This window comes from Pongo abelii, chromosome X (genome assembly GCF_028885655.2).
Source record: "Pongo abelii isolate AG06213 chromosome X, NHGRI_mPonAbe1-v2.0_pri, whole genome shotgun sequence".
NCBI lineage: Eukaryota > Metazoa > Chordata > Mammalia > Primates > Hominidae > Pongo > Pongo abelii.
This window is the reverse complement of record NC_072008.2, coordinates 76,385,542-76,401,250: the sequence shown is the minus strand read 5'-3', so window position 1 is coordinate 76,401,250 and position 15,709 is coordinate 76,385,542. Positions and strand designations below refer to the sequence as shown.

At 40.4% G+C, this 15,709-nt stretch overlaps 1 protein-coding gene across 3 annotated transcripts in view; it reads right to left on the bottom strand.

The window, feature by feature from the left end:
* The window catches only part of OGT (O-linked N-acetylglucosamine (GlcNAc) transferase), a 44,496-nt gene that overhangs the window by 20,588 nt on the left and 8,199 nt on the right, over window positions 1-15,709 (bottom strand). For all 3 annotated transcript variants that reach the window (XM_024240359.2, XM_054544092.2, NM_001133824.2), the window contains 4 exon segments: window positions 10,973-11,041; window positions 7,582-7,698; window positions 974-1,053; window positions 210-405 (listed from right to left, as the gene is read on the bottom strand). In XM_024240359.2, the coding sequence (XP_024096127.1) occupies window positions 210-405; window positions 974-1,053; window positions 7,582-7,698; window positions 10,973-11,041 (462 nt within the window).

Below are 15,709 nucleotides of genomic sequence, written 5' to 3'. Positions count from 1 at the left end.
GTGCACCACCATGCCCGGCTAATTTTTGTATTTCTTGTAGAGACAGGGTTTCGTCATGTTGCCTAGGCTGGTCTCGAAACCCTAGGCTCAAGCAATCCTCCCATCTCGGCCTCCCGAAGTGCTGGCATTACAAGGGTGAGCCACCACACCTGGCCAGAAAAGACTCTTAATCCTACCAGATAACAAATAGAATGAGTAAAAATCCTTACACTGCCCTTCTCTTTGAGAGCATTGGCTAGGTTGCAGTAAGCATCAGGGAAATGTGGTTGTAGTTCGATAGCCCGCCTGTAGGTGTCTATTGCCAGATCTATCAGGCCTTGCTCATAGTATACACAAGCCAGGTTGCCGTGCACCACTGCGTGATTTGGACTCAAACTTAGGGCACGAAGATAAGCTGCCACAGCTCTGTAAATAAACACACACACACACACAAAATGTAACTCATTCTTAATGGATGGTTTGTTACAACTCATTCAAGCTGTACTATATCAAAACACATCAAGTCATTGTAATTAATTACATAATTCATGCTGTATTATATTTTAGCCTCAAACCAAAATCACACCTTTATAAAATGTGTCTTTACACTGGGAAATTTTCTACTCCCACATAAAAAATAGACTTTCCTTTGACAACAACAACAAATTTAAAAGTCAGGATTTACTTTGCTTTCTAAATCAGGTCAAAGGAATAATTTAGTCTAAGAAAGAACCATTTCAACCATTTTAACAATAAAAAAATTTCAACTAAACTCCCAATAAGAAGGATAACGGCTTTGAGGAAAGCCAACAACAGAAAGTCAGGCAACAAACAACATCCATAAATAAAAGGCAACACAGGACATGGGCAGAGAACAACGTACTAGAAAAGGCAAATATGTTTCAATGGACTACTGTCATCATTTCGGTCCAAACTGTCAAGTGTCAATACAACAAAGATTCAAGAAAATTTATTAAACAGAACATTGTCTCACCTGTCAAAAATGCGTGCCTCTTTCAAGACATTTCCTAAATTGATATAAGCATCCAGAAAGTTTGGGTCAAGGGTGACAGCCTAAAAATTTCAAGACAGTTAGTTACTCAGAGCAAGTTAGGATTTCACCAGATCAACTTCCCAATTACAAATTTTTACTCCAAGGTCCTTGCAGACTTTCAATTACATTTCATTTTAATAAACCAATTATTTATTTAGTGGCTTCTCATTATTTTTACAAACCTCAACATTATCAAAATAACTTCTCATGCCTCATGTTCTCATGAGCAAAATGGGTCCTGAAGAGAAAAATTAAAAATTGGGCCTGCTCCAATTTCATTAAACTGAATACTTCTAATGATTGGCCCTATTTTATTCACAATTAACCAGTCTAACTCTTCTGAAAAATAGTGGCAAAAGAGGCAGCAAACTCTTACTGAAAAGGTAAATATATACCTCAGTTGTATGCATACAAACTACATGCTCAGCAAGACCTTATGAAGACATGCAATTACAGCTGTATACACAGTAAGATACAATACTTCAAGGAAATACTAACCATTAAACGGTGTCATCCAAATAGCTGTCATGTTGTCTAGAGCAGTGATTCTCAACCCTGGCAGTATATTAAGAATTTACCTCCTAGAAAAGGTACCTAGGCTCTATCACAGGCCAATTAAATCAGACCCTCTGAAGATAGGGTCAGGATATCCAGATCTTTTATAAGCTCCTCATGCGTAACCAAGGAAGAGAAACACTGATCAAGAAAGATACTGCTACAGTATGGTAAATGCAAACTTCAATCAAAACACCGGCCGGGTGCAGTGGCTCACACGTGTAATCCCAGTACTTTGGGAGGCCGAGGTCGGACCACTTGAGGTCAGGAGTTCAAGACCAGCCTGGCCAACATGGTGAAACCCCATCTCTACTAAAAATACAAAAATTACCTGGGCATGGTGATGTGCAACTGTAGTCCCAGCTACTCGAGAGTCTGAGGCATGAGAATGGCTTGAACCCGAGAGGCAGAGGTTACAGTGAGCCAAGATTGCGCCACTGCACTCCAGCCTGGGCAACAGAGCAAGACTGTGTCTCCAAAAACATAAAAAAACACAAAAAAAACACACACACCGAAAAGGTATTTGATTAAGACACTGAGTAATTGTATGTTTATAAAAGACTGATAAAGAACACTTTATCTGCTGGGCGCGGTGGCTCATGCCTATAATCCCAGCACTTTGGGAGGCCAAGGCGGGCAGATCACTTGAGGCCCGGAGTTCAAGACCACCCTGGCCAACATGGCGAAACCCCGTCTCTACTAAAAAATACAAAAAATTAGCCGAGCATGGTGGCTCACGCCTGTAATTCCAGCTACTCAGGAGGCTGAGGCAGGAGAATTGCTTGAACCTGGGAGGCGGAAGCTGCAGTGAGCTGAGATCGTGCCACTGCACTCCAGCCTGGGCGACAGAGCGAGACTCTGTCTCAAAAAAAAGAAAGAAAGAACACTTCATCTTCACTTGATGACAACTCTGTAGTAAACACGGCATGATGCATTTAATTTAGACTGTCTATAGTGATAGACGTCCACCTCAAGAACTTTTAAACTTTATAATAGAAATGTTTAAACATATACAAAAGCAGAGGAACATCACGTCCAAGTCTCCATTATCCATTTTCAACAATTCATATATCATGTTTGATCTTATTTAATCTATACTCCAACTTACTCCCCCTCTTCGCACATCATTTTGAAGCAAAGCCCAGATATATTCCATTAGAAAATACTTCAATATGTATCTCAGGGACAACACAAGCATGCTTTTTCCTCCCAACCTAACCACAATACCATTATCATACCTAACAGAAAAAAAAAAAAGACAGCAATTCCTTCATATTAAATATCAGCTGGGTGTGGTGGCTCATGCCTGTAATCCTAGCACTTTGGGAGGCCGAGGCAGGCAGACTGCCTGAGCTCAGGAGTTCAAGACCTGGGAACATGGCAAAGCCCTGTCTCTACTAAAAATACAAAAAGTTAGCCGGGCGTGATGGCGCACGCCTGTAGTCCCACCTACTCTGGAGGCTGAGGCAAGTGAATCCCTTGAGCCCGGGAGGTGAAGGTTGCAGTGAGCCAAGATCACACCACTGCACTTCAGCCTGGGCGATCGAGTGAGACCCTGTCTCAAAAAAAAAAAAAAAAAAAAATCCATTCAGTGCTCCAATTTCTCATTAACTGAGTCAGGATCCAAATAAGACAGATATAATTTGTCAATGTGCCTCTCTGAGTTTCTTTTAATCCTTTAAAAGTTTGTGTGTTTGTTTATTTTTGGAGACGGAGTGTCACTCATTATTTATTTTTGGAGACGGAGTGTCACTCATTCTGTCGCCCAGGCTGGAGTGCAGTGGCACGATCTTGGCTCACTGCAACCTCCTCCTCCTCCTGGGTTCAGGCAATTCTCCTGCCTCAGCCTCCTAAGTAGCTGGGATTACAGGCACACGCCACCGCACCCGGCTGTTTTTTTTTTTCTTTTGTATTTTGAGTAGAGATGGGGTTGCACCATGTTGGCCAGGCTGGTCTGGAACTCCTGACCTCAAGTGATCCACTCACCTCAGCCTCCCAAAGTGCTGAGATTACAGGGGTGAGCTACCGCACCCAGCCTAAAAGTTTAATTTAAATCTCCATTTTTATTACAATTTGTTGAAGTAAGAAGGTCAGCTTCCCAAAGTTTGAATTTTGCTGACTGCATCCCTATGGTGTCCTTTAACATGTTTCCTGTCCCGCATATCTCCTGTAAATTGGTAGGTAGAACCAGAAGCTTAATTAGGTTTGTGTTCTTTTCTCTTTGTGCAAGACTACTTCACTGGTGAAATTGTTTACCACAAGGTACTTAACACCTGATTGTATCTCGTTTTTCTCACTGATAAATGCTTTAACTTTTTTTTTTTTTTTTTTGAGATGGAGTCTTGCTCTGTCACCCAGGCTGGAATGCAATGGCGCAATCTCAGCTCACTGCAACCTCCGCCTCCCAGGTTCAAGAGATTCTCCTGCCTCCGCCTCCTGAGTAGCTGGGATTACAGGCTCCTGCTACCATGCCTGGCTAATTTTTGTATTTTTAGTAGAGATGGGGTTTTGCCATGTTGGCCAGGCTGGTCTCGAACTCCTGACCTCAGGTGATCCACCTGCCATGGCCTCCCAAAGTGCTGGGATTACAGGCGTGAGCCATCACGCCCGGCCTAAATGCTTTCACTATTAATGGTGATACTCTTATCATTCCTTCTTCACTTATTAGCTAGAACGCTTTTATAAAGAAAAGCTTCCCCCATCAACTATTGGGTTACTCTATGGTCCAGTTCATACAGGAGAGGGAAGACAAATGCTTTATTCTTTTAATTTTTAAATTTAAAGTTGATATATAATTGTGTATATTTATGGCATACAATGTGATGGTTTGATCCATGTATACATTTTAGAAAGAGTCAACCAAGCTAATTAACATATCCATCACCTCACTAACTTATTTTTTTGTGGTTGAGGACATTAAAAACCTATTCTTTTTGCAATTTTGAAATATACATTATTAACAACTGTGGTCACCATGCAGTACTATAGATCACTAAAACTTATTCCTCCAGTCTAACTGAAACTTTGTGTACTTTGATCAATATCTCCCTTTTCCTCATCCCTCCTCCACCCCCCAAGCCTCACCACCCTTCTACTCTCTGTTTCTATGAAATAAACTTTTTTAGATTCCACAAATAGGTGACATAATACAGTATCTACTTTCTGTGCCCGGTTTATTTCACTTAGCATAAAGCACAGATAACGAAAGCAAAAATACGCAATGAGATTGCATCAAACTAAAAAGCTTCTGCACAGTAAAGGAAACAATTACACAGAGTGAATAGGCAACCCCGGGTTAAAAGAAAGCATTTGCAAACTATACATCTGATAAAGGGATGAGGAACTCAACTCAGTAGCAAATACGCCCATTAAAATACGGGCAAAGGATCTAAACAGACATTTCTCAAAAGAAGAGGTACAGGCCAGACACAGTGGCTCATGTCTGTAATCCCATCACTTTGGGAGGCCGAGGTGGGAGGATCACTTGAGGCCAGGAGTTCGAGGTTGCAGTGAGCTATTATGGCGCCACTGCACTCCAGCCTGGGCAACAGAGCAGGACCTCATCTCAAAAAAACAAAACAAAACAAAACAAAAAAAACAAAACAAAACAAAACAAAAAAAACAAATGGCAAGCAGATATATAAAAAATATGCTCAACATCACTAATCATCAACGAAATGCAAAATAAAACCATGAGTTAGCATCTCACACTTGTTAGTACAGCTATCATCAAAAGGACGAATAATAAGTGTTAGTGACGATGTAAAGAAAGGGAAGCCTTGTAACTGATGGGGGAAGCATAAATTGGTACAGCCATTTTGGGAACTAGTATAGAGGTTCCTCAAAAACTTTATTCTTCTCTTTTTAACCAGTTTTCCAAATTAATTGTTCCTTATAAGTCTTCCAAAGATGACCAATGAATTTTTCAGCATAATTATGAGCTCATAGATTTAAACATATTTGATAAGTTTTAGTATATTTCAGTTATTATTCCTATTGATGCTCAAGTCTGCATCTTCAGCCAGTGGGAGCCTCCTCAAGTTGCTTCCTGAGTCCTTTTGAGGCAAAGTAATATGTCAAAGCTTCCTTGCTTTCTGGTATGACAAGACATTCCAAAAATTTTTTTTAAATTCCTGCCCCAGACCTGGAATCTGCCTTTTCACCAAGAAGCCCTGCTTCTTTAAAGCCCATTTATAAAAATCATTTTTAATTACTAAAGTACATTTTTTTTTGAGACAGGGTCTCACACCGTCGCCCAGGCTGGAGTGCAGTGGCATGATCACAGCTCACTGCAGACTCAAACTCCCAAGCTCAGGTAATCCTCCCATCTCAGCCTCCCCAGTAGCTGTGACTACAGGCGTGCACCACCACGCATGGCTACTTTTTGTATTTTTTGTAGAGACAGGGTCTTACTATGTTGCCCAGGCTGCTCTCAAACTACTAGGCTCAAGCAATCCTCCCACCTCAGCCTTGCAAAGTGCTGGATTACAGGTGTGAGCCACTGCACGCAGCCTAAAGTACATTTTCAACACAAAACTGGAAACTGCCATACCATGTACTATCCAGCAAACGCTGCAATAAAGATGTTTCTCAACTTAGGATGGGGTTATATCCCGATACACCCATCATAAGTTGAAAATATCTTAAGTCAAAATGCATTTATAACACTTAGTGAACATCCTAGCTTAGCCTAATTTTTTTTTTTTTTTTTTTTTGAGACAGGGCCTCACTTTGTCGCCCAGGCTGGAGTGCAGTGGTGCAATCTGGCTCACTGCAACCTCCAGCTCTCAGGCCCAAGCAATCCTCCCACCTCAGCCCTACAAATGGCAGGGACTACAGGAGCACACCACCACACCCAGTTGATTTTTGTAGAGACAGGGTCTCGTTATGTTGTCCAGGCTGGTCTTCAACTCCTAAGCTCAAGCAATCTGCCCACCTCGGCCTCCCAAAGCACTGGGATCACAGATGTGAGCTACCGCACCTGGCCCGCCTAGCCTCATTTTAAACATGCTCAGAACACATTAGCCTACAGTTAGGTAAAATTATCTAATACAAAGCCCTTTTTTAAAACTTTAATATGAGTTTTATTTTAATTCCAACATTTATTTTAGGTTTGGGGTACACATGCAGGTTTGTTACATGGGTAAATTGTGTCACAGCAATTTGGTATACAAATGATTTTGTCACTCAGGTAGTGTACATAGTACCTGGTAAGTAGTTTTTGTACCCTCACACTCCTCTCACCCTCCACCCTCAAGTAAGCCCCACTGTCTATTGTTCCCCTTTGTGTCCATGTGTACCCAATGCTTAGCTCCCACTTGTAAGTGAAAACATGCAGTATTTGCTTTTCTGTTCCTGCATTAATTCACTTAGGATAATAACCTCCAGCTGCATCCATGTTGCTGCAAAGGACATGATTTCATTTTTGATGGCTACATGGTATTCCATGGCATATATGTACCACATTTTCTTTAGCCCACCGTTGATGGGCATCTAGGTTGATTCCATGTCTTTGCTATTGTGAAGTGATGAACATATGCATGCATGTGTCTTTATGGTACCTTTTTATTTTTTAATCTTAGAGACAGGGTCTCACTCTGTCACTCAGGCTAAGTACAGTGGCATGGTCATAGCTCACTGCAGCCTCAAACTCCTGGGCTCAAGTGATCCTCCTGCCTCAGCCTCCTTCTTATTTTATAATAGTGTGTTGGGCATCTCATGTAATTTACTGAATCTTATACTGAAAGGGAAAACCAGAATGGCTACATGGGTACTCGAAGTATGATTTCTATTGAATGTGTATCTCTTTTGCACCATTGTCAAGTTGAAAAAATATTTAAGTCAAATCATTGTTTTCTGTAAGTCACGTACTGCCTATACTGCCAGAGAAACAAAGATATAATGTCACTGGTTAAGACCTATTATTTAGTTCTAGTAAAAACACTACATGCGTAAGCACTTCAAAAATACCAATTATTAATTTAATGACTAACCTTTTCAAAGTGATGAATTGCAAGCCAAATTTCCCCTTGTGCATTGAAAACACAGCCAAGATTACTCCAAGCTACTGCAAAGTTCGGTTGCGTCTCAATTGCTTTCAAATAACATGCCTTAGGAGGGGTTAATGAAAGAAGATGGGAGGGAAAGGAGGTAAAGGGAAAGGGGAAAATTTGTAAAGGGAAAAAAAAAAGATTGGGGGGAGGGGGGGAAGAAGGTGATATCATTATTCCTTCTCTGACCAGCCAAAAGTGACCCTGCAGCATAGGCTCGCTTGCGCCAAAACTAATGCGCTGCCACAGCTGGCTGCTCCTGCGCCTGCGCCACCAGAACCCAAGTGCAAACCACCATGTTCAGTTCTGCCAACCAAAGACCAACCCTTACACTGGGACTTAACTGGGAAGTCAGTTGCTATAAGGCTCTATGCTGGAGTTCTCTTATCCAAACAACTACGGGCCCTTGTCATGTTTTCAAGTGCTATCTAGAGGGCGCAACTTGAGGCCGAGTTTTCCTACCTCCACTGTTTCCCAAAGTGTGTTCTATGAGGTGTTAAGAGGTATGGCTGAAAAAAAAAGGAGTTCATGATCAAATAAATTCGGAAAATAAGTTTCTTTACTGGACTTCCCTAAGCCTTTAATAGTATAACAGGGTTTCCTGAACTTAGTTGACCATGGAACTCTTCTTTCATTGGGCATTTTATTAGAATACTATGAAACACATTTTGGGAAATGCTGCTCTTCAACAATGTTCCTCACTAACACCAAAACTATGCTACTGAGGAGAAAAATGTCTTCCTGCCAAGTAGGATATCATAAAGCCAGGCTTTAAGTTACATTCTCACAATGCCCCTGTCTCCCAAGGAGGACTGAAGCTGAAACCTCACATGACAGGATTGCACCTAGGTTGAGGTCCCTGTAATGCAAGCGCAAACATCGCTTGCGCAACCTAACAGCATCGCACTGCGCAATCGCTGCGAACTGCTGCGCTACATAGAACACCCCTAGACGCAGCAAACGGCCAACCAGATCCATTAATCTACTAGACAGGCCCATAGAGAATATTCATTTAATGAGATTAGTTGGACTCGAGGTATGTTAAAACCCAATTTTATCCAAAAAGGCTACAGAATAGGACTGAGGGAGCCAGTCAATCAGATTACTCATCTAGTCAACCGTTCACAGGGGTTCATTCGCACGCAATGCGCATTAACGCTGCGCAGCCTTTGCGCTACTGCAGGGTCACAGCGCATCATCAGAAGAGCAGAATGCTGCAATCCAAACAAAGAAGAAAAAAGGAAAAAAAATGAACAACAAGAAGAGTTAGAAGCTTTTACTAAGTAAATTATCTCTAATAATTTTTAATATCAATTAACTTTTACTTATCTTTGACAGAATTGTGGCTATAGTATAAAACATTCTCTTACATAACTTGCTTGTAAATAAAATTATTTTAAGCTGTTTCTGAAGCCACAAGACAGAAGATTCAGGCATGGAGGCAAATTGTTTTGCTGTGGCAGTTACAAACCCGTTACCATATTTCTCATCATGTGACTTTTCGGTGCGTTCCTTGCTGGAAGAGGAGGAGGAGGTTGTGTGTCTGCCCTAGATCCAGGCCTCGAGCTCCCTTCAGCGAGGCACCTTACGCATGGAATAGGAGGTTTCACCCACCTGAAACCTTCTAAATACAATATCAATGGTGAAAAACCAAAAACAAGAGAGAAAATAAAAACAAGATCATTAGTAAAAGTTCAACAAAGCAATTGAAATTCTTTGGATGTCTATTACATATGGGAATGAGGACAGTCTCAAGTCTGTAATATGGGAAACATGCAGAAGGGAGAGGGTTAATCAGGGCTATTGCATACAGCAGGGATTTTTGCTGGAAGAAAGGCTCTTCATTTTCTACAAAGACAACTTAATTTTGCTTCCAACTACTAGGAATATGCTGGCTTGAATTTTCAAATGCACTGATTACAAAAGAAATACATTGCATTTCACTCAAGAGTATTTTCTTGTTTACTAAGTTCTCACAAAAAAACAGAATAACATTTTTCAAACTAGGTGTCTCCAGAGCTCTGAAATAAAGAAGTCAGCAACCTAAGGCAGGCGCAATGTCTCAGCCTAAACCGATCTCTAAAGCTGCAGTGAAGTGCAATTCATGTTAGCTGTCCGCTTGGTGGGGTGACAATTAATAGGAGCTTATCAAATATTTGTTCTATAAATTACCAATTAGATTTATCAGCTAAGATTGAAATCAATTACAATTCATTAGCTGGCAACCTACATAAGGTTAATCCAAAATGTCAGCAGAATTTATGAGCTGTGCACTTAAAACTAGTGCCTTTTAACATTAGATGGTGCTGAAAAGCCTTCTCCCTCCCTGGATGAAGCAGTCAAACAGACAGCTACGCTGCGCATACACTCCACGCATTAGCATGCGCGTGGGGCTCAGAGCAACAGGTGGGAGTTTCAGAAGCATTCTGGTTTCTCCCCACTCCTCACCCCTGCAGCGCGGTTGCGTAAGGTGGCTTGTAACAAGACAACTGCATTTATAAATTTAATTTTAAATTATACCAAAAGCTTTAATTAACCCAACCTGGTGTTCAAATTCATTATTTGGAAACACAGAATGCTAAAAGCCACCTTTCCACTTTGGCAAGTTTTCTTTCGATCAGTCCATTTCCCAAACAAACCAGCTTTGTCCTTCTGACCTTTTTTTTTAAGGGGTTGGGGTGGGGAGGAATAAAAGAAGGAAATGAGGAAGAAAAGAAGGTAGACAACTAGGATTGGAAAAGAGGAAAAAGGAACTTGGGAAGGGAGTGGGGACAAGAAGGGACAGGATGTTCCAATTATTAATTTGTAATCATTTTAACAGCCTTTCTTCCACTGTAAAAAGGGTGAGGAAGATGAAGGGAGGAAGGTTAAATAAGAATTTTAAATGCCAGTATTACAGGGTAACATTTGGATGAAATTCTTCTCCACTTACAAGCCACAAAGGACTTAGAAGAGCAGCATTTTCAATGGCACCTGCATCATATAGGAGTCTTGAGCCAAATCACAGGCGCTCTGCTTGTCACCAGCAGGCAAGCCTCAGATTTGAAGGAATGTTATTTATTCCCACATAAGATCATGACAGAGCCCAGTGTTATAAAGATGGTCTAGCTCAGCAGAAAGGCTCCAAAATGTTCAGGTTCTTGCTTTACCCCCAGATTTAGAACAGATATGCCAAAGCCTGGCCCTGCTCTATTCTGAGGCGATTCATGCCGTCAGTTTTCCTCAGTTTCAAAGGACTGTTTTGTGAAGATAGCTCAATGAAGAGTTGAAGACTTGGCAAAAAGTACAAGTTTTCATAATACTGATGTTTAAATGTGTTCTATCAAACACCTACCTTGGCTTCTTCCAAGCGACCCAGGGCTTTGAGCAGGTTCCCCAGGTCACTGCGAACACAGTACAAATCCTAGAAACCCAGAGACGCTGTCATTAATTATACTCTGCTTTGTCAATTAAAAATATCTTGAAATCACTTTTAAGCATCTAGCTCCCTGCCATTTTATTCTATCAACTAAAGATACTGCCTGACAAACTTCAGTGCAGGACCACAACCCCTCATCCACGATTCCAAATCCCAAAAAGTTCCAAAAACTCATTTGAGGGTTAAACCTGACTTGAGGTGACATGAAACTATTTATAGAATTTAGTTATCTCACTTAGTATGAATACTATCTTTTGCTTCAGAAATATAAATGTGTTTTACTAAAAGGTGCTGCTCCAGACTTTTCTGGGTGTTTTATATATGGTATTATCTTTCTAATATCCTAAAAATTCTGAATGTTGAAATGCATTTGGCCCTATTAGCTTCACATAAAATACTATGGGACCTTACTAGAGCTTCTTTCTCTCCTCTTCAAATGTCAGCCACATTAAAAATATATATATCAGGCTGGGCGTGGTGGCTCATGCCTGTAATCCCAGTATTTTGGGAGGGCGAGGTGGGAGGATCACCTGAGGTCAGGAGTTAGAGACCAACCTGGCCAACATGGTGAAACCCCATCTCAACTAAAAATATGAAATTAGCCGGGCATGGTGGCGTGTGCCTGTAATCCCAGCTATTTGGGAGGCTTAAGCAGGAGAATCGGTTGAACCCAGGAGGCAGTGACTGCAGTTAGCCGAGATCGTGCCACTGCACTCCAGCCTGGGCGACAGAGACTCTTGTCTCAAAAAAAAAAAAAAAAGGAAATATATATATATATATACACACACACACACACACACACATACACACATACACACATATCTCAAATATTTGTCCAACTATATTACTCAAGGTTATGATGAATCACTTCTGTATCAAGGACCGAAAATTTTCCAGAGTGGAAAAAAACATATTTAGCAAATGACTACCTATGAGCAAACCTACCCTTAGGCTGTCAGGCATATTTAGAAACTCTGACTTCATTTCACTATTGGGCAGAAGAATTATCCAACCAAAGCCTCAATCCTGGCACCTGCCACTAGATTACTCATTAGTATTAAATTAAGTGCCATTAGAGTTGAGTGGGTGAATAATGAAAAGCAGTTGACTCTGCTTTTTATTAGCAGCTCAATTGTGCTGCTAGTCATCTGACTCATCAGTCCGTTCATCTGGATGAGACACTCATCACAACAGTGAGCTTAAATTTTTATTTGCCCTATTTTGCCATTGTCAGTCACATCTACCAGTCGACAGGCAGAAACAATGACAACAGGAAGTATGCTTATTATTCCAAACTGTTCCATGGGTGAAAGAGACTTAAGTCCCAGAAAGTGAAATTTTGTCAACTGTGCCGAAAAATCATCATATATATGATTTGCTCTGGAACTATATTATGGTTTCCAAAATCACTTAATTCTACTGATAAACAGCTTTTGTGGTTGTATAGTATCATCCATCAGGTGAACCAAAAAGTCTGCCAATAAAGTACAGGCTGCCACACAACAATCTTACGTTCAGCCATACTGGGTCAGTTCCATGATCTCCCTGACTCAATACTGTCCTTCAAGCAATGACTGATGTTCTAGAGAGTAAGGTTGTCTCCCATCACTTCAAGCACAAAAGGCTATACTAATCTTCAAAACATCAAAGGTACCATTAATCTTATTTGACTTCTCCTCTAACTAGCCTAAGCACTTTTTAACACTATACTCTCAGAAGTAATGAATTATATAATCTTGCTATCTACTTTGTATGGTTATGTTTTTTTCTAAACTGAAAGGGTTTACCCCTGTTTTGGCAGACCATGACTGCATAATCCAATCCATGCATACAAGCTCCTTCTACTACTTGATAATTGTGGTTACACATGTTGGACTTTTACCAATTCCTATGCCTTTTCTAAGTCATAATAATCAAAAGTCTTGCAATAATTCTCCAACAATGACTGTAATGGCCATACATAGTAGCCAACTGTTGCGTAATTTTATTACCCTCTAGTTTCTATGAACTCTTGGATGGATGCCACTTAAGTCCTGACAGCGTATCTATATTTTGTTATCATCTAGATCCATTACAGTATACTAAATCAAGTTAACACAATGCTCATAGTTAAAAATACATTATCTTCAAGATTACTGTAAGATAATCAATAAGGCAGTTTCAGGAAAAGCTAAAACATCATATTAAATGTAACGGTGAAATCCAATTCTCCTGTTTGGGGATCCAAACCTATGTGCATGAACAGCTAGTTTCTAGAAAACGCAAGGGCACCACCATTCTCCCAAAAGTTCAAAACCCAAGACATCACTTCTGCTTCATCTGTCAAATCAAAATGTTTTTGACAATTATATTTCTCAAAACTAGCCCATTTTATCCATCCCAGGTTAATACATTTCAGGCAAACTGTTACTCAATTCAATAACATGCCTGGAACTGTAGGGAAAAGATATAGAATCCTTATCATCAAGGGGCTTACAATCTACGTGAAAAGACAAGGCACACACTAAATGCCCACTCAATAGTAAAGAATTTTAAGAGAACTAGATGATGAGCTCATAAGAGAAGTTTAAGCTGGGCCTTGAAGGATGAGTAGGGTTTTAATAGACAAAGGAGGAGGGCACTGTATACAAGGGAAAATCGTGAGAATAAAAGGAGATGGAAATGAGCAAGATTTTCCTGTAGAACTATTTCTCCTAAGATTGCATCAGTTTCCTGCCTTTCCTCCTAGAGCCTCCCACCCCCACCAGCCACAACATCTAGACACGTACATACATATGAAGTAAAATCAGGTCGATAAAAACCTACAGTAATTCTCAATTGCCTCTCAAATTAAATTCAAACTCCTCAGCCTCTCTATTCTTTATAAATTTTCCAATTGACTCTCCTCTACTACATTCACTTCTTGTTACTACTTGACTCACCACTTCAGCCAAGGAAGTCTACTTGCTATTTACCTTCCTACAGAATGCTTAGGTCATAAGCACCCACTCGAGGAAATCTTCTGATTAATACTCTCCAACAATTATCATCCGAAGAACTCATACCATTTTTTCCTTTATGGGTCAGGTCCTGTCTTATATTATAACCCGCAACTTCCCCCACAACACATCTCCCCATTTCCTAACAAAGCATTGTATGCACAATAAGCACTCACATATTTAAATGTGACATTTGCACAGCAACCTTAACAAAAAGCAGAACAGAGAAGAATCGAAATGTATGGTTTTCTACAGTGCAGCTGTATAAGAGAGGCTCAGCAGTAACAAGTAACAAATAACATGACAGGAACACACATGATGGCCAGGATGCCAGCAGCTCTCCGTTCTGTGCATCCACAATCAAAGCACAAGCAACAATTCAACAACCTATAGATTCAGAAACAGACCTGTTTAAAACAACTCAGGGTTATAGCCGTTACAGAAAGGACAATTTTATACATAATTTGTAAAAGGAATTGCCAGGTATAGGCAACTCTAGTGAGTCATCATGTAAAAGAACATGTGCTGTCACTGCAAGGTGCTATCTGCAATAACACCTTCAAATACAACAGACTGGCCAGGCACAGTGGTTCACGCCTGTAATCCCAGTACTTTGGAAGGCTGAAGCGGGCGGATCACCTGAGGTCAGGAGTTCAAGACGAGCCCGGCCAACATGGTGAAAGCCTCTCTACTAAAAATACAAAAAATTAGCCAGGCATGGTGGTGGGCACCTGTGATCCCAGCTACTTCAGAGGCTGACGCAGAAGAATTGTTTGAACCCAGGAGGCAGAGGTTGCAGTGAGCCAAGATCGCGCCACTGCACTCCAGCCTGGGTGACGAGGGCAAAACTCCGTCTCCAAAAAAAAAAAAAAATACGACAGACTAAAATCTTACCAAAATTATGAAAACACCCAACATTATAGAAGATAATTCAGAATGAAAAAAATGAGATAGCTGTCTCAAAGATAATTTCTATAATCAAGTCACAGAGAACTTCTAAATTGACATATCTATTAACTTAAAAAGATAAACACTGTTGAAAAAAGTTACCAAGGTTACCAAAGATACTACCTTAACATTCTACTCTTTCACTGCTGCAAAACCAAAATAACCTGAGTTTCTTTAACCAGTTTTCATAGAATGCCAACTACATCTATGATTCAGGCACACAATGTACTAATGATGTATTCAAGCACTGTCAACAAGAACATAAGGAACAGACGCAAGATTCTACCAGTACTGAACTGACAACAGGCATTTGACAGGAAGTTGAAATCTAGTTAAGACTTTAGATATCCTGAAATAAATTAAAATATGATCACTATGGCATGTTTAGTTGAAATCAAGGGAATTTGCACAATCCCATTTTCATTCTTATTGGTAAAAACAGTAATAAATAAGTAAAGCAGCACCGTCCACTAGAAGAAACAGAACCAGATGACAACACATGGTCATTCAATGCATTCAAGAGGTAATCCCATCATTTATTTTAGTACTATCTCACTTCCTTGGTAGGGTACAACAATAGCCTTCCTGCTAACAGCAGGTTAGATATTAAATAGCATGGTTCTATCTCTCACTTTAGTTTTCCTTCTCAGCATAGTCCTACTGCTTGGGTACACTATCAGTAGCAATGACTGCTCTGCTATACACATAGGCAACTGGAAATCTGAGC